This window comes from Vanessa atalanta, chromosome 11 (assembly GCF_905147765.1).
Source record: "Vanessa atalanta chromosome 11, ilVanAtal1.2, whole genome shotgun sequence".
NCBI lineage: Eukaryota > Metazoa > Arthropoda > Insecta > Lepidoptera > Nymphalidae > Vanessa > Vanessa atalanta.
In genome coordinates, this window is record NC_061881.1 from 3,881,531 (window position 1) to 3,908,283 (window position 26,753).

General features: G+C 31.7%; 1 protein-coding gene across 1 annotated transcript; it reads right to left on the reverse strand.

Moving 5' to 3' along the window:
* On the reverse strand, positions 1–24,941 carry LOC125067514 (craniofacial development protein 2-like). The gene is made up of 5 exons (XM_047676172.1): positions 23,635–24,941; positions 4,726–4,823; positions 4,560–4,610; positions 486–535; positions 1–335 (listed from the first exon to the last, which is right to left on the reverse strand). Exons 1-5 carry the CDS (start codon positions 24,939–24,941, stop codon positions 225–227), a joined length of 1,617 nt encoding a protein of 538 aa, XP_047532128.1. The 3' UTR covers positions 1–224.
* Positions 24,942–26,753: the final 1,812 nt, after the last annotated feature.

Sequence of the window (26,753 nt, forward strand, 5' to 3'; positions counted from 1 at the left end):
AATTAAAAATTTAATCTTCAACATTAAATATGAAGCAAAATATAAATTAATAAAATGTATACATTTAAAATTAAAACATTAGACTTCGTTATACCATAATTATATAACAAGGCCTATACACAAGAATTATTACACAATGGTTATAATACAATTTATTCTTCGTTATCGTTCATGTCGTTTTCTTGTATCTTGTACGTCGCAGTGCATGCACCACACAAACCTCTCTAGAACCGAATTTGTCGCCTCACTTCAAACAAATTCGGATCTACAGGGTAGATGTAGGGCACTAATATTGATGCCGGAGGCACCAACAGTGTATCTTCAATTATATGCAGCTGAAAAGTAACTCTTAAACTACAGTAACATTATATTTTCTATTATCATAAAATCCTTCAACACATTATGGACTAAGGCGTGTTACATAATAGATAATCACTGTAAATGACTATATTAGCTTAGGAGATCATAATAATAGGAAAATTTACTCTAGAAGTCTCTGTACATCCGCTGCGCCGCATACGAAGCTCGGCAACATCTGCAAAAGAGGAAATAAACATTTACCTGCCGTTACACAGCGAATGAATAATATAATTCTAATCTATATTTAAAACGAACAGTCACACTACACATCCATCACAATTGATATTAGTGATGTCAACACTCGGCGGAATATTTTATCGATTGTTGTAGAATCACCGCGCACTACGCGCACGCCAGACACAATGAATTCATTAAAGTAAAACTAGCGACAGTAGCTGTCCTGTCGTAATCGATCATCGTAATTGAACTAGGCTATCTATGATACACTTAAAATAAACATACGCGACAAGTGAGGACGACACTATTCAAACAAATGAAGGTCCCGATGAGTAATTGCGTATAGCGAATGTTTAATTAGATGGTCACAATCTAGAAAGTCACAAGTCAAAAAATATAAAATTTTTGAATCTCCATTACGTAGTCACAGGCAAAGACAGCGGAAGGAAGCCGACGATAACAAGACGAAGAATGCATTTTAGACAGCGTATGCTAATCAATATGATACAAAGTGTGTGCGGACACGTAATAATGTGCTACTTCGCTAATGTTTCGTCATCGTGACTCAGAAAGAATTTATTCTCATATCTGTATTTTCAATACATTTCTTTTAAGTTATATTATTTTCTTCCTTTTTAACGTCACTTCTTATGGAAATTATTTAAAAAAAATGTTACGTAAAATCGATTTCAATATTTAACGAGAACGTTACACACTACTATTTTATTACAAGAACAATATCAAAAGAGAGATATTAAAACCACTTTTTATCAGAGCGACCCTTTTCGGATGGGCTGTTCCATAGTGGCGCGTCACTAAGTCTGCGGGCGAAATTCGTTGATTCGCCAACCTTGGCGTATCGAGGCCGCCATCCGCCCGGCGGCAGCGCGACGCAAGTGGGTCAGGGGACAAGCGCATGCGTACTCCGGACGCGAGCAATGAGCGCCGCCCCCGGCCCAGACCCGATGAATGGCTCAGACTTTACCACCAACATAATCTGACCCCCCCTTCTCGTTAACCTCTCCTCTTGAATACATAGAGCTGCCGCCTATCCAAGGCTCTAACACACTGGGCGTGTAATCGAGCAGCTGTTGGACAAATCTTTCGAGTGCTCAGCCCACTAGTTGCAAAACTGTGTTGAGGGTGTTTGATTAGACTTGTGGACGAGACATTTCGTTACTGTTAGCAACTGTATGTAATAACTGCCGGCTACCAGACTATTGATCCAACGACGCCTTCTTTGCAAATGTTCCCTTTGATATTATGGTGAAAATTTTGCATGATATTTCAACTATTGAGTTTTATACAATAATATATTAAATTATATATTATAATATGCGTGAAATTATTTTATTACATTTTGATAGATCTTTTAATATAATAATATATATATTTGTAACATATATAAATATTTATTAATAAAAAAAATAGTTATTTCCAATATTTTAGTAATATTTTGTTTCGTCGAAACTATTTTTTTATTTCGTGATTTTATGCATGATAAATGAACATGGATATTAAAATAGCAAAATCAAAAGTTTTCAACGAATATTTATTACGATAAAAAACTTGAGCATTAAGAAATATACAACACCTAATACATAAGAGGAACGACTATCGCTATTATTGGAATTACGGTAACATCTTCGATATTGACTTTAACATCAATAAAAAATTTAAAAAAAAATACTTACTTAAAATCACTGAGAAATGTCTACGGTTTGTAACTAAAAATAACAAGGATGATTTGAAACAAACCGATTTATTAAAAACAAACTTCTAGATAGTAAAATTAAAAGCGGAGAACTGATGTGATCAGACCGACAGCCGATCTCACTCTGAAGAGCTCCCACACGACGTATCGCATGAGACTATTGGTGATGAAAAACTATTAGCCAGTCACTAATTGTACAGCAGCCTACATAGGCGGCGGTAATTGGCCCATTTACACGTTTTGTTAGTTCGCTCTGCATAATTGTTGACTGTTTACACGGGAGATATGAATGTGCCTTCTGGTGATACAATTGAATATAATATTCCTATACTGGAAACTGGAATGGTAGACGATATTCGAAGTGCTAATATGATCGTTTATAACTTTTACGAGACCGACGGTTTTTATGGCTCTAGTTATAGACGATTCATTGGCGATGAAAATTATTTTTTTTCTCGTTCGTAGTTATCGGAATAGTCATTAATTTGAATGTCGAACAATATTTTGGAATCTTTATAGATGACTGCGATTTTATGTTCTATGGAGAGAATTATTGGTTGTTGTTATATGATTAAGCTCATTTATTAGGTTTGATTTAATATAAAATATTTGTAAATGTTATTTTTATAATGATATTATTTTATATCAGCAAGATCTCGTTTTTCCAACGGCGTATAGTTAAAAATTATTACTTATATCTAGATTTATATACTTTACAAAACTGTAATTATTAATTTATATAAAAATATTAATAAGTTTATATAATATTTCTTGCACTAACAGTTTTAGAGTGTTGTGGGCAGTGTGGACTCGACTTAATATTTAAATAAGCTTTGAAAATAAGCCTCAAACTATTATTTTTAATACAATTTTTTGTATTTTGATTATGATATTATATTTGTACATTTGATGTGTAAGTACTACGAGAAAAGTAAAAATGAAGACAGCCCCTAAGTGCTAGGCAAAAGCATCCACCTCAGCCTAAGCTTTTAAGTTTTATCCCATCGCATTGTCCCTCTGCGAATGGGGAGGTATAAATGTAGCAAAATATCATCTTTCACAAGTTACCTCAATATATTTCCCTTCACGGTCGAATGCGATATTTAATATAAACCAAAGAAAAACGTCCATAAAAGTGTAACCGCGATATACTCCAATATATAAATTGATATTGCATAAAATGCAATAACTATGTTAGATCATCAACTCGAACAATGGCTGTGAGACATGACACACTAAAACATTAACTATTATTGTACTTATATTTGTAATTAATGCAAATTTTATTGGAATGAATTAATAAAATAATATTTATATGTCATTTGAGCGATGATAAATTAATTAAAATTCTTCGAATGACATAACGGGGCGTGTGATTGATAATTCTTATCCAAACTAATATTTAACGGAAAGTTACATTGCTTTATACTCAATAATTTCGTTAAAATCGTATACAACGTTTAACAAAACGTTTTCTACCTAACTGGTATTCTATTTAAAGAATCTATTATGTAAGGAAGATGAATAAGTCATACAATTAAACCTTTGAAAGTGTATACGCTAATAAATACCGACCCAGTAAATTCTGTTAAACAATTATCGGTGAGACTTTGGTGCTACACTTAGAGCGCATTGTCTGATCTCTATGACGCCTATTCAGGTTAAACACCTTTGTTTTGTTTGAATTTGTGTAAACCTCGTGAATGCCGAAGGAACGATTTCTGATTTCCACATTTTGTTTGTAAACTTATTCGTAAGTTAAAAGTGATAATATTTTAAAATATTATGTTTAACATATGTAACGGAAATATCTCTTACAATTATTATTCATAAAAAATATCTTTAATTACTTTAGGTTTATATATATGTTTTCTTCTGTGATTCTGTGACGATTTAATTTGACATTTAATTATAAAAATAGCGATATCTTCGTACCATACGAAAATACTCAAATAATGGTCATTGTATTTTTTGTTAAACATAAATCCGATACACTAACACCGATCAATAAAATTACTTACTAATCAAAACAAAATTATTAAGCCGATTTTAATATATTACTGTGTAACATCAAAAAAATGTTTAATAATAATTGTTATAATACCTATATAATATTATATATTTTAAATTCCCATAGACCGTGTGAAAATATGCATTGTGATGTGTCTTAATTTTACTGTACGACAATTATTTTAATGTCAGCTAGTACGAATAATAAATATACTTAATGTAAATGATACGTCCATTATGAATAGTAAAAGATAACATCTAGTTATTATTAAAAATAAAAAATATAAAAATTACTTACAAGGTCGTTGCGTCTTGATCACACGCCCAGCTTCACAAGTACGACCTGCATCTGAAAATCGTCATTATATAATGTTAATAAGTGTAAAAAAATTATATCACCGTATGATGTAATCGCTCAACGTACAAATTAATAATATTATAAGCTTCCACTGATGGAAACCGACCTTGTTCATCCTGCTTGATACGCGCCAAACTGGCGTTGACTTGACAGTCCCGCCAAACATGGCTGCCACTCGTGTGGGAAGCGGAAATACACGAATTACTACGAGCCAGAAAGGATGGAACAATTTAAACGCATGTGCAAAAAAGAGACGGGAGACAGGTCCTGGCCGTTCCAGCGCTTAGAGAGAGATAACAATATGTGATTTGACAAGCGAGTGAAAGGATAAGAATCTCGTCTAAACGGTTTTTAGGGTGGAGCTGTCTGGACTTTCGGAACGCAGATGGCAACAAAAAGGGACCAGTCGGGACAAAATTTGGGAATAAATTGAACGGCATTTTTGCCACATTGCTATGAAGCCCTTTCGGCTAAACCAGATTTTGACTTCAATATTAGAATCATATTTGCAACTACGTAATATACAAAATACATAAAATACCTATTTCGTTTATAGAAAATTTTGATTATTACGATTTTTTTACGTTTGTATTCATTGTGATATTTGTTAGTCTGAGTCGTAATGATGGCTACGTTGGTCTAGTAGAGGTGTGACTAATCATGCTAATTCCGTTGATAGTTAATAGGGATCGTTATTTTTATTCAAACAAAACGCGTTTCGCATAACGGAATTATACGTATTCAAGTCACGGGGTCACTGACATAGGATTTATTGTATGCTTCCTGTCGTTTTATTAAAGTTTATGTTTTGTTCTATTCCAAATATCATAACTAATATATAACATTTTATTGAGAAATATTTTTGGTGATTATGAGATACTATGATTGTATGTATGATGTATATGAAATTCAATAAACGGCAGATTCTGCCTTTTATTGAATTTGAATCTCACTTATCAAATTACAAATCGCTCAGTCGCTAATGAAAGTAAAAAAAATGACCGAAATATAATACGCATGATCGCATACAATACAAGTTTAATTTTAAACAACATTTTATTGATAAATAATATAATTTGATCATACGACGCATATAAGTATAGAAACTTCTATTGCGACGTATTGTAATCTCGAGTTTGTTCACTCATTTTAAGTTTGTTGCTTCTACAAGAATATGGTTTAAGTATATCAGGATATATAAACTATTACGAAATATTTAAATTATGCAAAATTTTCAATCAATTAAATAAACCAACAAAATAAATTAATTTAACGTTAATAAAATAACATTTTAATTAAAATGTAAACTATAGAGTGAGCAATAGAAAATGAGATTTTAAAGTTCTGATGAATGAAATCTGTGCTTATGTGCCATAGGTGCTATGCCTTGTATTGTTTGGGCGACGTTCTCCTATTGAAGCCATATGATATGAACATAGCCCAAGCACAGACATTTTTCATTGCAGAGTTCGTAATAATTATACAGGTACAATGAATTTTATAGGAATTGACATTCCAAAAATATAAAAGATACCTAATTAAACTATAAACTTTTTATTAAAAGCATAGACAGATCCGTCTTAAGCACAACTAGGGCCCGTATGCAAACTGCGTTCTCGCAAATCCTGGGTTGAGTGATGTTAAGCAATTCTTTGACCATCAGAATTGGAACATTGAAATCTTTTTTGGAAGGAAATACCTACCTCCCTTTCAACTCAAACTAGGATTAAGACGGGTTTGGGTATAAATCCCACTACAATTTACTGTTCATATACACATACAGTGACAAATTGTTTTCATAGACAAAGACGCAACCAAAATCATGATGCTTTTGTAAAATTTTCCAAAGCCTCGTCTGAATGATAAACTTTATCATATTAACCCAATTCAGCTTAAGATTTATCTTATAAAATAGTGTGATAGATAAAGATTAGAGGTAGCTGCTTTATCTTTTGTTTACATTAATATAATTTAGTATGACGGTAGATTAACCATATTGTTTGTCATCCGAACAGGTAGCAGCTGATAAACCTTTATTTAACATAGATAAAACCATATCAACGACATAAACCGGGCTCTTAATAAACTAAGAAAAAAAAAAATATGATTTTTACATTAAGCTAAATACGGTAGAAGACTTGTTATTTCAAACTGACAGTTCTATAATAGGCTAGTTGACAAATTTTGGAAATTAGTTTAAAACTATAGCTTAGCATCTATTTCACCCCAAAAATATACTATTTTAAGAAAAATAGGTTTTTTATGTTAGTATTTTGAGTTTTTAGAAATGAACTTGAAATTACCGCGAAAAAGGCCAAGATTGTCATGGCGTCTTGAATGACGTCACACCTCGCGAAACAGCCGTGTTTGTGTATGACAGTCAATTGTGTTTTTTAATAAATAATGAATTCCTCGTATTATAAATACTGTATGGTCCCCCAATGTGAAAGTACAACGATAAAAACGCCAGACAAATTATTCATATACCTACCAAACAATAAATAAATACGAATAAAGTGGTTAAATGGCATGGAGGCAAGATGCTCTTACTTTGTCAACTAAGTCCACAATTTATTTCTGTGAAGACCATTTCGATGTAAGTATTAAATACAACTTGATATATCTATTTATAAATGTATAGTAAAAGAAATGAATTTAGCAAATATAATATATCACACATAACCTATAAAATGTTAGGACTAGAATAGGATTTTATGATTTGTTTGAGTTAAAATATTATTTACGTTTTATAAAATGTATTAATTCAAACTCTTCTTATTTTTTTAGTTGCCAAATGATATGACTAATTATACAGAGTATCATATTATGGGTAAAGACACAAGTGCGCATGAAACCAGGTTGTATACCAGAGAAGTTCGAATGCCAAGAAGATATATGTTGAAAAAACAAAGTTTGTCAATAATTGCAGAGTGTTTGAAAGATCCAGAACCAAGTAGTACTCCCAGTTTATCTGCCATAATGATAGAAACAACGTAGCGTTCCGCGCTTGTTTCGCGAGGTGTGACGTCACGCGACTCTGATTGGTGTTTAATGTCACGTGATTAAATGCCTCATTTTGTCGATTTTATTTTCCAAAAATATTATTAATCTTTTATTATTTTTGTAGAAAAGTTGTTTTTTTATTTACTAATTATCATGGTTAATCATTAGAAACTCAAAGCCATCCGATTTATTATTAGTGGAAACAAGCCTATTGAAATATAATTATGACAGAATGGCTGTCAGTTTATTTTATCTGTCATGTTATAAGTACTTAGTACTATATTTATTATATATATTCATGCATGCATGTCCATAAAAATATCTAATTATTCATACAGCAGCCATTATAATGAGATGTCTTATAATTTCCCATCTCTGTACTGCTAGCAAGTTGGTATTTAGTTATTAAGTAATTTTACATTCATTTGATTTGGGTTTAGGGCTTTGTGGTAACCACAAAAAAGTAACATTTTTATTTTATTACTGGCTTCGATTTGAAGTCGTATATACCAGAACTTTATGGTTGGCGACAAAATGACGGTGTCCTTTTTGTGCTAATGTCTATGGTATTCATCAGGGGTTAACTTACTCGTCTGTCTTCCCATATTAAATAAAATAGGAATCATTTATTTATATCTTTACTGACCATAATCTTTCATTTAAATATTATTATTAATCAAATCTTATACTATACAGCAAATAGTCTGTCTAACTAGGGAATAAATGTCTTACAAAAATTGTTTAGCGAGTATTTAGCTAAATGCTGATTTTATCCCGTTCTCTCATCATTGATTTGACATTCGAAAGAAGAAGACACAGTATTGCTTAACTAATCACATTTCAAACAACATTTATAGGTAAATACGTAAGTGATCGGTAGTCATCGATAATGATGACAGTGCGAAATTAAATACATGCGTGTGATATTTATATGAAAGTCGTTAAAAAGAAATGAAGATATGACACAATGACTCTAAATTAACATCGTTATAAAAGTCCCCAAAATAAAAGTAGCGAAGACACGCAAGCTCAAAGTATTGATATTAACAAGTTTGTTTATGATTTTCAGAAGTTTAATGACATCGAAAATAACTTGCTGAGTAATAAAACACATTAATTTTAATACAACTTCGTCACGCGAGTCATCTACTGAAGGAATGTCGATTGAATTTATATCGAAACATTTTCGAATTTTATTAAGTAAAATAGTGAAATATGGTAAATATACTTGAATCCATGTCAGAAAAATAAACAATATTTAAAATTCATGTGATCGAAACTAATTACATACATTTGTTTTCATAGTTTTTTCAATTGAATTGTGATATATGTAAAATCTTTATATGATAGTTTTGTAGTAATGCTCGGGTAAGCTGTACAACTTTAGATCATAGTAGGTATTTCGAAAAAAAGGTTGGATTACTACTTCAGATCATGAAATAAATGAAATTATTATGAGGGAATAATGAGCTGGTACATATTACGCTACTAATCGTGAGGGCATAGAAAGGTCAGGCCTTTTTTGATATCACGCATTAGCATTCATAAAATGAGAAATCAGAATATTATCAGCCGAGGTTTCCGCACATGCGCAATAGGGGTTACAGTATCGATGAGCGAAACTCCCCGGCGCGCAGACTCCGACCTTCCCCTTACGTAAATAATACAATAAAAATAATACAATTCCTCTCGATTTGAATGTCTTCCACATTTGGTAGGCATGGACTCGCAACGGCCGGGCGATGTTATATATCTTTACGATATAATAAAATTAATGATCGCTGTCGACCTTGTTTCAGATATTAAAATATTTTAGGATTTTAATTACCAAGTCTACTATTGAAATATAGAAGAGTTGTTTATACTTTAATTTAGGTGTATAACGTATTGATTTTGCTTCTAAGATTAATTTGCTCCAGTTAAATGTATACCTATGAAGGTACTTCATATTTATGTACTATATGTTTTCATTACAATATGAATGTGCATCTGATATCAATATTGGTATAAATTTGTTAAATGAAAAACTACGCTCGTCGTTTTTGACGTTAACCTACTGTTACAAGTATTTACTGTACTACCTAAAGTTATGTTGCCAATGTGATATAGGTAATTCCATTGGTAGACTAACTGGCCCAGGTTTCGCTTAGCAAATTTAATGTATTCGGCGCAACCAAAATGTCCTGTCCAGTTCAGAATTCAGATGTGAATTTTTTGAGCATCCCACAAATGTGGGATCAGATACAAAGAAAGTAACATTTCCATAAACAAGCATCAGGAACTTGTAAATGCTCTGATAACACGTTTTAAAGGATTTCAGAAGAATATATCCGTCATTTAACAAAATCATATCAAGTATTAAATTGATTTCATGTTGGAGATTATTTAATTTTTGAAAAGTTTTTACCATTATTGTTAGTTTTCCTTTCAAATAAAATATATATCATGTTAGCATTAAAAAAATACTTTAATTTATCAACGAATAAAGCTTTTAAAAAAACCAAAGGATACTAATTATTAAGGCCGGGCTAATATCATTTACGGTTATTTGGTTATCCGAAGAAATGCAGGAATGACCAAATTCTATAGTTATAAACTATGCTCAAGTCTTTTGAATTTGATAGCATAATAATTATAACCTCTAAAAACAAAAAAAAAGCCTAATAGTAAAGAGTCCTTCGTTAAGTCTCCAATGTGCATAATACGACGGTACGATGTAATATAATAAAGAACTAACACAATACGTTCGCTAGAGGCCTTTCATAACATATTCTAAGCCAGAAGGTCTCTTGATAGACATGATATGATTTTTAATAACCCATATATATGCAAATATAACTCAGAGTTATAAGATATAAGAGTATTTCTAAGCATAGACGTACTCCTTGTTACTCTCATACTAGAGTATGGAAAAAGTTTTTTTTTTAATTAATTTTATGCACGAGTAGTGATTATAATGTAGACATTAGAATTATCCTAGATAAAATTATACATTCAACACGATTACCAACAGATTATTATAAAAGTAGGTAAATAAGTATGTTTTTATATAAAACTAAAAGATACTCAAGACTTTCTTTTGATTGAGTATATTTATTAAGTAAAGGACCGTAGATTTGATATGGGGAGAAATAATTGTAATTGGAATTTATTTTTTTCAATTAAAATTAAAAAAATAAATATATATATATACTGTATAAAGTCGGTATATATAAGGCACCTTTAAATCGTTGTTTTAAAATAATATATTCCAGTTCGAAATTTAAATTTCAAGTTTTAAAATTTATTTATTTCATAAGTAAATGTTATGTAATGCGTAAGAAGGCAATCAAACTTAGTTCGATTTTCAAAATTAATTTGATGTCCACTATTGTATGTACGGTAACCGAATAAAAAACGGTTACTTATTTCGTAAAAGAACTGTATACAGCGGATAAATTATTTTTATTATAAATGCGAGACACATGCCGGTGTAATGTTTTCAACAGCCGATCTTATCGTTATTCTGTAGGTCAATTTTATTATTATCTGTGAGTTTCCGGAAGGCGTTACTAATCTGACTATGGATCTCACGAAAAGTACTAAAGATTTTTACATCGAAACATTACAAAAATATATATTCATGTAAAATTTGTTTTATTAATTATTATTGAATATGAATGATGAATTTATTAAAATATTTTCGCACACGTATACATATATAATAAAATTGTAACGTATATATATTAAACGTAATAACCGAAATCACAGATTAAAGAAAAACCGTCTAAATCTACTTATAATATATAGTATATTAAGTACGAGTTTTCTAAAAACTAGGGTGTGGCATCTTAACTCTCGAGTTAATCTAAATTGAATGGTTCTCATTGAAGAAGCAGAAAATAAATCGATGGAGTATTAAAATTTTTAATAGGAACCCTTAGTATTGTTTCGTAAGAAATTATATCGTAGAAATTTACGTTTTTCGCACGAAATTTCCACTTTATATATTACAAATATTGCACTTTCAAAACGCAATAAAAAATAATCCTGTGCTGATTGATTTAATTTTATAGTTTTTAATTGGATTTTTATAACACAGGTGCTATGTGATCGTTGTAATTTGATTTAAGAAATAAATCTTAGTCTATACATTAATCAAGTGTGCAAATAAAACTAGGTTTAAAATCAAGTTGGCGCCTAGTCACGATACCTTATATAGTTTGACAAGATAAAGTATGGGTCTATATAAAGGCAACGATCAAATCACTTAAAAAATACTACATGGATATTCAATATAATGCATTATTCCCTTCTGCTTTTTATTAACAATACTTAATGTTATTTATTTAAGAATATATATATATAATAAATTATATAAAAATTAAATCATATTATTACTAATGCAACTTCTAATTTTCAGAAGTTTTAATACAAATAAAAATCTTATATTAAATATGTTATTAATATAATAAAATCTTAACATTTGAAAATACAACACTAGGACAAAAATTAAATCGAACAAGGATTGGCTCACCGAACGTAAGGCGTCGTGCAGCTGCGCGTTGTCGAGTGCGACCGGCGACAGACTATGTAACACCCTCCCCGCTACACCCGACTACGCCCTACTACGCCTTACCTAAACTACCCTTTAACAAGAAGTCACGGGAAGGTTCGCTCTTAATTATTTAAATAAATTGAGCGGATGCTTTTTACATTTGAAACAAAGACATTATTTTATTACAAAAGTAATTTAAAAAAATAAAAAAATAACAGTCGATAAAGATTTTGTGCGTATTTAATACTATTAAAAGATAAAAATCTGGAATGACTACAGAATGATTTACTCAGATATCTTATGCAAAATACCTAAACTTATTTTGTTTACTCAATTATTTAGTATGTCTCTATTGTCATGTACGATAACTAGTATCGTATCGTATCGTATTCATTTTTTATAAAAGCGTTGTGTTAATTTTGATTAATAAATAAATTTGGAAAAGTGAGTGAACCAATGTAAAGGCACATGAGGTCTTTGTTACTAAGCTTGGTGGCGCATTGGCGCATGTAGGTGATGCTTAATACTTCTTAAGCGCTAAAATCTCTGGGCGTTGGTAACAACTTGCCATCAGATGGCCCATTCACTTTAACACAATTTAAGAAACGAGGACTCAAATAGGTTCATTGAAATATCATTTGTAGATAATAACTCTATGCATAATATTACAAATCATTTCTTAAAGGTTCCTTACGAAATTCTTACCATGCCATCAATATTCATTACTGAGTAATTAAACACTAATTACAATATTATCACTTTCTAAGAGTTACACTATAATATGGCCACAGAGTTAGCAGCACTGAATTGATAAGGGGTTCCTTTTTTATTCACTCACGGACGGCTTAAAATCAGAGAACAAATATTTCTCCCATCTATTTTTAGTTTTCCAGTAATCATGACGAACCTACTAGGAACTACTAGAACCAAGATCAAACTACCTAGTAGAGCTTATTTTTTACATTTCCAGTCAGCTCCCTTGTCAAAAGTTTTTATTTAAATATATTTAAATCTAATTCGCAATATTGATCGCCGACAACCTTAATAGTATGGTACCATGCAAATAGTAAACAGAAACTGTGGAAAGATATAACAAATTCAAATGAATGATATAGATATGCATAGGGAACCGGTAAGAAACATTTATATATAAAATAATACCAAAAATACATAAATGAATGAATATTCAACATGATTCTATTTTTCTAAATTACGGTCTCAAGAGGAATTATAACGTAAATGAATTTAATTATATACAATCTTTTAATTTTTGATCTGTTTTAAGTATAATATTACGGGTTTGTTTTATTTCGGAGTAGCCAAGAAATATAATATTATTTAAGTTATATAAACTCAAGTTCGTTCTAATTGTTATAAGCAAAAAACAATTGACAGTTAACCGTTGACACCTTGAGTGTATTATGTAATACGGAAGGCGAGCTTGACGCACGTTTGCAAGCAAGACGATTTGCTTTAGGTACGACAGAATAATTTACTTTTGAGCGGTTGATATATGTCGGCTAATATTTATAATGTCGTTACGAGTCAACAAGTAGATTTTTTTTAAATTCTTTTTTGTATTTACAGTCTGATCATTTCTGCCCTAAAAAACTGCCCTAAATAATTTAAATTAAAAATATATATATTTGAGATAAGAATCTGATGGTTAGATACAGAATACGGTCTCTTATTTTGAACGGGGTAGGTAGGAGGGTACACAATTGTGATATAAAATGACAGGAGTGTTTATTTGAAGTTGTTGAACTTACATTAAATAAAGTACTTAAAATTATGATTAATATATATTAATATATATACATAAATAAATGCTTCTATATATTGCATATTATGTTTATATTCTGTTAGTTTTAGTAGACTTTATTTGTTAAACATATAATTTAATGAATAAAGAAAGTATGAATGTAATGCCTCAATGAATGTTCATAAAGGAAAAAGCCTTTATTATTTATTTCAGATTAGATAAAACAGGCAGATCAACATTGGCGCATATACAAATTTTAATCACAATGGATAGAAGGGTATAAATATGTAGTACTGTAGCGCCATCTTGTGGCAACTTACAACATTTGCAACTTTCATGGTAATTGGCCAAACGATATCGGCGTCTAATAATCTCCAACAGATAGACCGGAATTCATTAATCATTTATATTTATTACATAACATAAATGATTACCTACTATAATAATTAATTATTATTAATGTTAGGATTAACATTGGTTACAAAAACGCAGATATATTGTTTCATTATAAACAAGACTTTAGCGCCGCGACACGTCCGTCCGGTGCCTATGACCAACTAACGAGATGCCATATGGTGCCGTGTACAATGCATAAACTAAATTTACTCTATGTTATTCTATTAAATTAGTCTACACGATTTTAGTCCTTATTTGAATTGCAATAAATTCTATAATGACGTATATGGTTTGTGTTGTATGTGTTCCGTGCATATTCGAGACAAAACTTGTTTATATCACGGTATGTCTATACGATATGTTTAACTATAATATATTAAGCTGTTTTAAGGTTAAAGTTAAGGTATTTGGTTGAAATAGAAAACAAATTGTATGTTTATGTCAAATTTAGCCAATAAATTATTGTATCTGTCAAGACCTCATTATTCATATAAATATAAAAATATAAAAACAGCAAAAAACGTCTCCCTAATTAACTTTGTCGTGATATTATATGTAGATAATCAAAATTATACAAGAAAATACTTTTAATTTTAATCTGCCTATATTAAAATCGTTTATTTAGTTTAAATAAGTAAACGGACTGGTAAATGGGCCTCCTCATATTAAGTGGTCACGACCAACTGTAGACATTGCCACTGGCACTGGCTCTGTTCAAAATATTAACCATCTACATCGCCAATGCGTCACCAAACTTAGGAACTAAGATGATAAACTAATAATTGCTGTTGGGCAGTATAATACCTAGACCCATTCTAGGGTACCTAGATGGACTTGCACAAAGACCTACCACCTAGTAAATCCGTTTTTTGAAGTCCATTCTCGATTCGTCTGCCATTTTTTATGTTTGTTGCGTATAACTGTTTTGTATAAGAGACCATTTTGATTATTTTTTGCGTTGGGTTCAATACGATCCTATTTTAAATTAATTGCTATTGGATATTGTTTAATTTTCATTTGAAACATACGTTTAAAGCAATATTTTAAGGCAGTTTTTATTTTTTAAATATAGTACGTAACTTTACAAAATTAGTAAGTTTTTTTTAATCAAGAGGTATCAAATTAACTCATTTACTAACTAAAAACTATTACCTGTTATGATAAGGAATATACCCTGAGAACCGGCAAGAGGAACGAGGACGTGATTGTTTCATTTCCAAATTTTTTTATGAACTCACCTTTTACACACAAACGTCCCTTAAATATATGTTTTTTAATTTAACAACAGAGGCGGTATGAGCTGTTTTGATACTTGCAACTACATTGCCCCACAAAAGATACACTATGGAGTCGAGTATCAAGAGTAATCAGCTTGCGTTTATTTCTCGTAATGCTATAAATATGTCAAATCCTCACAAATTGGCTAATATTGACAAAATAAATTACATTTATGAAAATCTATGGAGAAGAACCATCAATTTTTTTTTTGCAACTAATTCCGTTAGTTACTTGTTTACAGATCGCTTGAATATCCCTCTTCTGTAATGTTGTCTTAGATTTTCGCGATTATTACACATTGAAATAAAACTAGTTTTTAACGGATTTAATCGCGTATATTAATTATTTTAACATCCCGACGTTTCGAGCACTTTGCAGTGAACGTCTTCTGCTCTACAAATATAATGGAAATGGAATGGAAAGCTGCTGCGTTACCCAAAATCATAATATCAGTATTACATTATAATGTAAATGTAACTGCAATATAATAAAGTAAGTCATACAAATATTGGTCTTATTTTTAACTCAAAATTCTGCAAAGGTCAGTCTTATACCCAATCCGTTCGTACGAAAGGGTTAACTACAATTTAGCAAACCTCGTATACAAGGACAAGTATGAATGAAGAATCGGGAAGAAATTCGGAAGTTACTTTTTCCCGCATTATACTTAATAGGGATGTAATGGGCAAACATGAAAATCAAAGAATGCTAATTCTACGATTTTTTATCAAATACTAGCTGCCAGCCCCGTATTCGCAAGGTAATAGTTTACAGAAAATGTTTAAATTAAGAAGAAAAAAATCTCGTTTTTTTTACGCCAGGAACATTAGCGATTTAACGCATAACAACTCACCAAAGTTTAATCACAATCGGATAAATGGTTGACAAATAAATTCAAAGCATCTCTTCAACATTTGATAAAGTGTTGTTGAAACAGGTTTTATCTTTTTTATGTCAATGAGCGGATGAAGTCTAGTAAGAGCAAAGCCCCCTGTCAATCAGTCTAACTAAAGATTATTCTGCTCGGACGCGCAGGGCCAATCCTGCTTCACCCTTCCCCCTATTGGTGAATTTTTAAAAAGAATTTCAATTTAATCCGCTCCCCTTCGTATAAGCTGGCAGGCGGCTCTTTAAAGTGAGCCGTGTAGCCGAACAATTGAGTGTTCCTTTTTTAAATGCTCTCTTTTTAAAATATGGTTATAATCTTTTATACATGGCCAGCAATAATAATATTTTATTAATCAGAATAAGGCAATAAATTATTCAAGTATAAAAGAAAGAGTGAATTATTATTTATAATACTTAGTTTGTTTATTGAATTAGTATATTTTAAATTAAAAACGGAATTATTTCATTGTTAGTAGTAGTAGTAGTAGTTTTTATTGTTTTATAAAAAAAACCTAATTATAAAAGTTCAGTTAACATTGTTCAATGTTAAGATTATGCAATTTATCAACAATATGCTCCCTTAGCATGACTCATCGCTTCATTTTATAATGAATGATGACGTCAGCTCAACTACTTACTCATATTAAATAACTAATATGAGGATTATACCTATCTCTATAATGTATTCATTATTTAAAAGAAATTTCCTTCAATAGTAAAATTACATAAAACATGGATGTTGTAATATTATTTTTAAAAGTTGCAGGAAAGAATCAGCGTAAAATAGGGCTGAAGATTTAAATATTTGTTCACAATAATGAAATATTTTGACATAGATGTTCAATTGTTAACAAAAAATGGTTTTGTAACAAATATGTTCATACAAAAAAAAACTGTTAAGGTTTTATTGTCTTTCTAAATTTAAAATAATAAAATTAAGTTTATTTATTATCTATTTTTGTCACTGTTTTTTATTCACGATGAGTTATGCTCAAATTAAATTAGCGTAAATATTTACAATAAATAAAATAATTTACATGAAAATAAAAAAGATTTATTAATTAAAATGTAATTTATATACAACCACTTTAATCATAGTTTTATGCAGTGGAAACAAAATTAACATTTATTTAAACAAAATGAAATAAAACATATATATTTTTTTAATATATATCGGAGTTCAACTACATTATAAATATTTGTTATATAACTTCCCAATAAAAAATATTTATATTAATTATAATTCAAATATTTAATTAATTGAAATAAATAAAAACAAATATGTTAATACATTCAAAATATTATATTCAGAAATATAAATGAAGTAGTTGATTTTCCATCTAGTATTCAATTAAAAATTGCTTAGTGTTATGTACAGCCGTGAAAACGTAAGAACATACATAATGTCTATTACAAATTGATTATATAACCTTACTTGAGTTATAAATATTCAGATCGATCAAGATAATAAACAAATATTTACATCAATACTTATAATCATTTAAGGCCTTGGAGCAAAATGTTACCTAATATTGTAAATACAAGTGTCTGAATTATTATTTATAATAATTTATTTACTGTATTGATGGATATTTTATTAAAAATAAATTATTGTTATATAGACTCGTTTCTTTTCTTCCGTAGCGTAATAAAAACGATTCTACAATCTGCATTAAATATATATTTTTTTTTACAATTTATTGGTTTTTATTTTATTCTAAATGTATATCCCTCTATTTTAGACAATAATTTTATTAATTGTATCTATGCCTTGTCTTTTTTAATCATTGGAAACTTAAAGAATCGCACCTAGTATTTGTAAATGCGAAATTAAGTTTGTTTATTTGTTTGTTACGTTTAAATATTAAACCGATCAATAAATTGCATGCATGTTGTCCGGGGTTACAGAAAAGGACGTAGGGTACCTAACACCTGCCCTCCCCTTCACACAAACACGGGCGAAGCCGCGGTCGGAATCTTGTGCCAAAATAAATACTTATTTAATATGAAGCTAACTGTAATACCAGAGGCATTTTTTTTCATATTAAATGATAGAAATACAGATTTGTTATCTGTACGTATTATAAGAAACTAAAGAAGTACATTTATGATTATTTTTTTACAGAATTGTGATTTTTATAGATTTTAAATAGACAAAAAAAATTGTCATATTCCGTTCTAAGATTAATTTACATATATGAAATATTTTTTTCTAAGTGCATTTACTATAACCGTGCAGTAAATTAACAATGTGCTTAGTTGCCGAAACGCAAATAATTTTTTTTTATAAAATATTTTTTTTTTTTTACGTTTTAAATCATCAATCACGTGTATATATTTTACGAATATAATTTTTATTTTTTTTTACAATTAATTATTTTATTATTAGTAATTAAATTGTTATTAGAAGTACTTAAATAGTTTGGATATTACGTTAAAACTCCAATTCTACATTTATAATTATATCTTGAGTTTAATGTAAAAAAAAAAAAAATGAACCAATCCAAATGGAATATAAGTTCTTTAATTCCTCTGCTTAAACTGTCTCTATAATTATATTTATAAAAAAAAAAACCTTCTACTTTCCAAACACATGAGCCTAAAATATTTAAATTTCGAAAATGTTCGATCAGGATCGAATCCTAACAACGGCAATTTCGTTCAATCAAAATGCGCAAGTCCCAAGTCGGCGCAGGCGCACCAGAGGTGCCTTTGTGGCGGCCATATTTTATTGCTTTTTTTCGGGCAACCTTTAAACAAAAATATCACCATTCATGGAAGTCAGGTATAAATTTCACGTCAACAGTTTTTATACCCCGTCTTTTAACAAGCGCGCTACTACGATTAGTTTTACGAAGGCATTTTTATTGGAAGTGAGCCTTTTAAAGTTCTTTTCACTAGTTGAATTGTAATTTTATGTTTTTCTCTTATATAAATAGTACTCACCTTTAAAACCTTTATTATATTTTTTTTATTATGTAATAAAAAAAAAATCTATATTCATTTCTTTGATTTGGTATAAGAAAAAAAATAGCCAATAAAAATGGTAATAATATATATATATATATAAAAAGAAACAATAATAATAAAATAAGTCGAGAACTTTATGATTCCAAATTTGTAATTTAATTTTAATAAAATAATTGTGTAATACTGATAAAAAATATTTTGCAAAATTATAATTTAAATAAATAACGCAGTAACGGTACTGATAGTTTGAAATGTTTATTTTTACTAATCTTTAAATATAGCACTTGTCTTATAACACCGATTTAATACATTTTTTTTTAGTGTATTTTTTAATTTGAAGTATAAAAATTGTATGAACTTTAGTACAAAACCGAAATGGCAAACACTTTGTATCAATTGTAAAAACAAACAATTCAAACCGAAATAAAATCAGGGCGCATCTTCACTGCGCCAACTTAAGCGTAATTACCTTTCTCGTTCACAAATGTAACGATTTTTTACATTCAACGCTTTTGGAATCGATTTAAGATAAAATTATTATACTATTATATTAGAAATACTTCACTCACCCTTTTGAAGTAACCGCCAAGGTCATCTTTGCTTAAAACAAGGAAAAATATCGAAATCGACTGAAAGCAGTCATGAAACGCGTCGTCTTACAAAGCTACCGTAGAGCTTTCTCAAAGCTTAGTCAATGTCATCGAAAATCCTATACGAACTGCTTTACCAACAAATTCCCTACACACAACGCCATCTTGCATCGGATAGAAGGAACTCGTACGTGTTACGACAGAAATTCCAACACGAAGTACTAAATAGTCTTCTTAGAATTTTAAAGCGCTTCTGTACTGTTGACAGTATAATTTAATATAAAATAAAAAAAAAAATACCTTAATAAATTCGATTAAAATAAAAAGATTATTTTTAATAATTAAATTATATTTTTTATTATATAATTCTTATTAGAGTTCAAACAAGCAATATGATATTATAAACGCCATCTACCGGAAAATTTTGAAATATCATTTTACTGTATCCTCAGATTCGTTGACTTCTCGGGGTTATTCAAATTCTCATTTCAGTTTTTATTAAAAATGATAGATGTCGCTCTGAATTTTGTAAATAAAAAAAAAAAACAAAAAGAAAAATATTTTATTAAATTTTTTGTATAAAGTTACATTAGTTATGTTTATATTTATTTTATGATCTTTAGGGATGATTTAGAAAATAAATCTGTTGTATACAGGGTGTTGATTACTCACTAGTATAAAGGTTTTTATAATAAGTTGTTATTATTTATTACATTTAAAACTTAATTAAAAAAATATATATATTATTTGCAAACATTTCATACGTAGTTAAGATAATTCTTGTTTTTAATTTCCAATTATTTATATACCTGTTATAATTTTAAAAAGCTAAATTATTAAAGAGATAAATATTATTTTGGGAGATTATAATCTAGAAAATCCGGTTATTAGTCCGATAATATATATTAAATTACTTGGTAATTTGGTTTTATCAATACCAAAAATGCCTTATAATTACGTTATTTCCCATAAGTATATTATGTAGATTTGGCAAATATTCAAATTTCTCAATGCCATTAATTAATAGATAATTATGTAACTATATAAATTAAGCTATTTTGACGTTAATTGATCAAAATAATCAAAAAACGTTTAATGTGTTTTTGTTTTATTTCACACGTTATAAAAAAAATTTAATTGAATAAAATAATATTATCATTTATACACACATAAGTTAGCTAGGTAAACTTTCTGGAAAAGTGAAAAAAATATGATTTTACTTATGTGATATTCAAAGTATTTTCAAATAAATTTTATAAAAATTGTCCTTTTAAAAAAATGTATAGAGTTACACTTGCATACTTATCTAGGTAGGTAATAAGAGAAATTGTTTTTCAAAAATGATTTGTGATTTGTACCTTAAATAGTATCTTATCGGTCGTCAAAACAATGTCATACACGGCGTACACGACACAGTGGGCATCAAATGAAAAATGATTCGCGACACAGAGTTCTCCTTAATGTAAGGTATCTTGCCATCGTAACCGCGATCGGACAGGCCAACATTAATAATATTAGTCATTGTAATGTGACACAGTACGATACGTATCGCTTAGCTTCGGTACCAGTTGCTTTTAAAAAAACATCAATACAGTATCTATTTCTTCAATAAAACTAACCAGGATGCGTCTTTTCAAGTAATATTTTATAAAAACGTATGTTATGAATTTCATTCAATTCAAATTGACGAAACAAAAAGAACTCGTTTGATTCATCGATTTATTAATCAGCCGTGACAGTTTTATATGAAGTTAGAAGCGGCTCAGAATGTGGATTTAAATTTATTCTAGAAATAATCAACTCATACGAACTCTACCTTAAATATAATAATATTCTCCATTCATAATTTAACTTTAAATCATCCTCCTGCCCTTATCCCAATTTTACTTGGGGTCGGCGCAGCATGTCTTCTTCTTCCATACTTCTCTGTCAGACGTCATCTCACAAGTAACATTCTTTCTAACCATATCGTCTTTCACACAATCCATCCATCGTTTCTTGGGTCGTCCCCTACCTCTATATCCATCCACATCCATACTCAAAATCTTTCTCACAACATGGTCCTCATTCCTCCGCATAACATGCCCATACCAAGACAGTCGGTTTCCAGATAGCTTCTCGGTTACCGGTGCCACTTTCAAACTTCCTCTTATGTACTCATTCCTTACTCTATCCATTCGCGTAACACCACACATTGCTCTCAGCATTCTCATCTCCGCCACATGCAATTGTCTTTCAGTCATCCCTTTTATAGCCCAACACTCTGATCCATATAGAATAGCAGGTCTGATCATGGTCTTATAGATCTTCCCCTTAAGTCTAAGGGGAATACGGGGGTCACAAATTGTTCCCGTAACCTGCCGCCATTTCATCCACCCTGTGTTAATCCTGTGCTTTACCGTTCGATCTATTTCGCCATCGCCTTGAATGAGTGAACCGAGATACCGGAAGTCGGAGCAGACTGGAAGGGCTACGCCATCAAGCGCTATGGCTTCAGGACCGGAGAGACCGCCGAAATCGCAGAACATGTATTCAGTCTTCGTTCTACTGATTTTCAAGCCAACATTCTCCAGTTTCTGTTGCCAATCTTCCAATCTATTCTGGATCTCAGGTCCATCTTCACCAACCAGTACAATGTCGTCGGCAAAAAGCATGCACCAGGGTGCCTCCTCCTGTATGTTCGCCGTTAGAGCGTCCATAATCAGCAGGAAGAGGTAAGGACTTAGAGCCGACCCTTGGTGCAACCCTACAGCCACACTGAACTGGTCAGTGTTGCCGACAGACGATCGGACGTAGGTACAGGATCCCCTGTACATAGCACGGACTAACTCCACATACTTCCCAGGCAAACCTTTCTCTTTCAATGCCCACCATAACACTTCACGAGGCACCCTATCATAGGCTTTCTCGAGATCAATGAATACCATGTGCAGGTTCTTGTGAGCACGTCTGTACTTCTCGCACAATTGGCGGAGTGCAAAAATAGCGTCCATTGTCCCTCGACCTGACATAAACCCAAACTGATTTTGGGCAATTTCACTCTCTTCTCGCAATCTTCTCTCTATTACCTTCTCCCATATTTTCATAGTATGTGACATGAGCTTTATCCCTCTATAGTTGTTGCAATCCTGTATATCCCCTTTATTTTTGAAGATGGGCACTAGCGAACTACTGCACCATTCTTGAGGGATGGTTTCTTCATGCAACAACTTATTGAAGAATAAAGTCAACCACATACATCCGTCAGTCTTTAACACCTTCCATACTTCAACTGGTATGTCATCTGGACCCAAAGCCTTCCCATTTTTCATACTTTTGACTGCTGTCATTATCTCATCCATGCTTATTTCTCTTACTAATCCCTTATTTACTTGTGCCTCTTGGAGAATACCATTCCAGTCATTCTCTTCATTCATAAGCTTTTCAAAATAAATCTTCCATCGCTCTTTTATTTCCTCATCTCTACATAACACCTTACCAGCCTCATCTTTCATGCATTTGATATGTGTTATATCTCTCGATCGTCTTTCTCTCTCTTTCGTAATTCGGTAGAGTTCCTTCTGGCCTCTAGGGCTGTCCAGTGAGTTGTACAACTTTTCTTGTGCCTTAGCTCTGGCCACTGCTACCGCCTTCTTTGCTCTCCTCTTAAATTCCTTGTAAACTTCCTTTTTTTCATCTTTTAAACTTGTATTCACATTTTTTACAACCTGCCATTCTTTAAATGCCACTTTCTTCTCTCTCAGTACATTTTGCACTTCCAAATTCCACCACCATGTATCCCTATCTATCAGACCTTTTCCTTTCGACTCTCCAAACACATCCTTTGCGACCTTCCTTATGTTCCTGGCCATCTCATTCCAACAATCATCTACCAATTTCTCTTCCATCTCATTCATTTCTATAATTTTCTCCACTATATGGTTCCTAAATCTACTAGCACATTCATCATTCTCTAACATACGCCATCTTGTCTTTGGAGGGGGCCGTATTTGGCTGTTTCTGGGGGAGACACTTAATTTAACATCCATCACCACAAGCCTATGTTGGGCGACTAATGCTTCGCCTGGCAGCACTTTACAGTTTTTGACACAGCATAGACTCCTCCGCCTCACTAGGAAGTAGTCTATCTGTGTCGCGTGGTGGCCACTCTTGTAGGTTATTAGGTGTTCCTCTTTTTTCTTAAACCACGTGTTTGTTATAGCCAGGTCGAAGGCACAGGCAGCTTGTAAAAGTGTCTCACCGTCAGCGTTCCGGTTTCCCAATCCCCACCCACCATGCACTCTCTCATATCCATCATTCTCTCTTCCTACATGGCCATTAAAATCACCACCCACGTAGACTTCCTCGCTATCCTGTATATTCATCAGCAGGCAATCAAAGTCCTCCCAAAACTTTTCTTTCACGCTCTCCTCACAGCCTGACTGCGGCGCATACACACTTAGTAGATTCAGTGTCATGCCGTCCACAATCAGTTTAATCGCTATCAGTCTATCATTCGCTCTTTTTATATCCACCACACATTCTTTTAACCTACTATCTAAAACTATACCCACACCATTTCTCTTGCCATCACTTCCACAATAAAATAATTTATATCCTTCTCCGATTTCCCTAGCCCTTGCACCCTTCCACTTTGTCTCTTGCAGGCACGCTGCATTTATCCGTCGCCTTTTTAAAACATCTGCTAGCTCTCTTCCTCTTCCAGACATCGTTCCTACATTCCAACTTGCACACCTCAATTTTAACTCTCTCACACTTCGAGCTCGCTTCTTACGTCGCACCCGCCCGTTCCGGTGCGACAACCCTTGTCCATTTCCCACAGGAGCCGGGTGCTGCCCCTGCGCGTCGCCTGTGGGGTACGCCCTAGCCCTATCACTCGAATGGTTTTTAGTATCCATGCTGCTAAGGGTTTTGGCTTAAGATTTTATGGTCGGCCGCCTGCCTGACACCAACCCTCCTTGGGAATGCTGTCGTGGTGGTTTACCCGCCACCGTGCGGGTAGCCCTAAGTGCAGGTGATATGCAGTGGGCCTTGAATACCCTTAGTCGCCTCTTACGACACCCACGGGTAGAGTTGGGGAGGTCCTATATGTGCAATTATAACTTAAGCTTATGCAATTATACTAAAGATATAAAAATACATTTCGCCTAACAGATTGTCGAGGCGGTTGCGGTGCGGTGCGGTCGAGGATGTTGTTGTTGTCGAGTACCGCTCCTGAGGACCATCTTCGCTTATAATCAAAAAACAATATGATGCTTAATTTCCAAATAGATGTTCAAAATGTGTTTTGCAACGAAATCTCTTTGCTGTTTTCGTATAGCTCGGCATTTTTATATTTAAAGTCATCCATGATATTATGATATACTTATATACTAAAAACATTTTGAGTTTCTTCTAATTTTAATAGAGGTTAGGCACAGAATATTGTAATAGTAGTTTAACACGATGCGTTTTGATATTGTGGTCGTATTTTCTACTTTCTTTAACAACATCCGAAATCACACAATCGAAATTAAAATATCATCTAACTTCGACGTTTTGACATTGTTTGTTTTGTTGTGTATTGTTACGAATAAAAATATTATATAGAAAAACTTCATTCGTACTTATATTATTCATTCATTCGTTCATTGGGCTTTGCAAAAGCTAAAGAACAATATAATATTATTGTGTTCCGGTTTTAAGTTAAGTGATCCGGTAGACTACACGCACAAGTGACATGACATCTTAATTCTAAAGGTAGGTGGCGCATTGCTAGTTAAGAATGGTGAATATTTATTACAGCGCCTATGTCTATGGGCGGTAGTGACCACTTACCATAAGGTGAATTTTTTAGCCGATCGTTTTGATCACCTGTATCCTCACAGATTTGTCAGTGTAATAGTTCTTGAGCAAGGTCGGTCACGTGGATGAAATACAACCAAGAAGTATTTTTATTGAGAAGCGCAGGCGAACGAGTAAACGATTAAGATGGTTTGAGATCACATCGCCCACATAAAAAATATTGACCATACCTTACAACATACAACAACAATGCGCCGCCAACGGACGGGCACACCTACCACCAAGTCTTGAATTCAAGCATAAGGAAAACTTCATTGATTCCACATAAATACATTGCATATCTACACCTATCACCTAATCGCGGTCTCTATTACAAGTCACATAGCAGGATCATGTTGAGTCATATAACATTTTAAAGAGCATAACGCAGTACATATGACGTTGGAGTATTGTGCATTGCTTGTGAAATGTCTCATGTGAAATCGTTTTGAAAAAATATACTTACATTTAGCTTATGACGCATGTCCGGTTTCAATATCAGTGATTCAATATATAATACTCGATATATAAATGGATAATTGTTTTTTTTTTCGATACGCCACATACTTGCGAATTCGAAATATATTTATTACACCTCATAAATAATTATAGTATCGATTAATTATGAAGAAAATCTTATAGGTAAATATTTGTATGATCGCGGTTATTATAACTATGAGCTAAAATTATTGTGTGCGCATTTGAATTTATGTAAATTGTGTAAACAGTAACCACTTTTGTATCGGTGTTTTTGCAAGATCGTTTAATTCGGCTACTCTTACTTAACATTTGTTCTATCGGCAATACATCAAAGTAGTAATTAATGTAAAGTATTACTGCGTTTCAATTTAAGTAGTAGTTCAGTCTGTGTAATTACAGGAAGTATT

Coding starts and splice junctions, on each gene's coding strand:
- LOC125067514 (XM_047676172.1), bottom strand. CDS start 24,941: ATGGATACTAAAAACCATTCGAGTGATAGGGCTAGGGCGTACCCCACA. Junction 4,611..4,725: donor TATCAAGCAGGATGAACAAG/GTCGGTTTCCAT, acceptor GACGATTTTCAG/ATGCAGGTCGTACTTGTGAA. Junction 336..485: donor GATGTACAGAGACTTCTAGA/GTAAATTTTCCT, acceptor GTTACTTTTCAG/CTGCATATAATTGAAGATAC.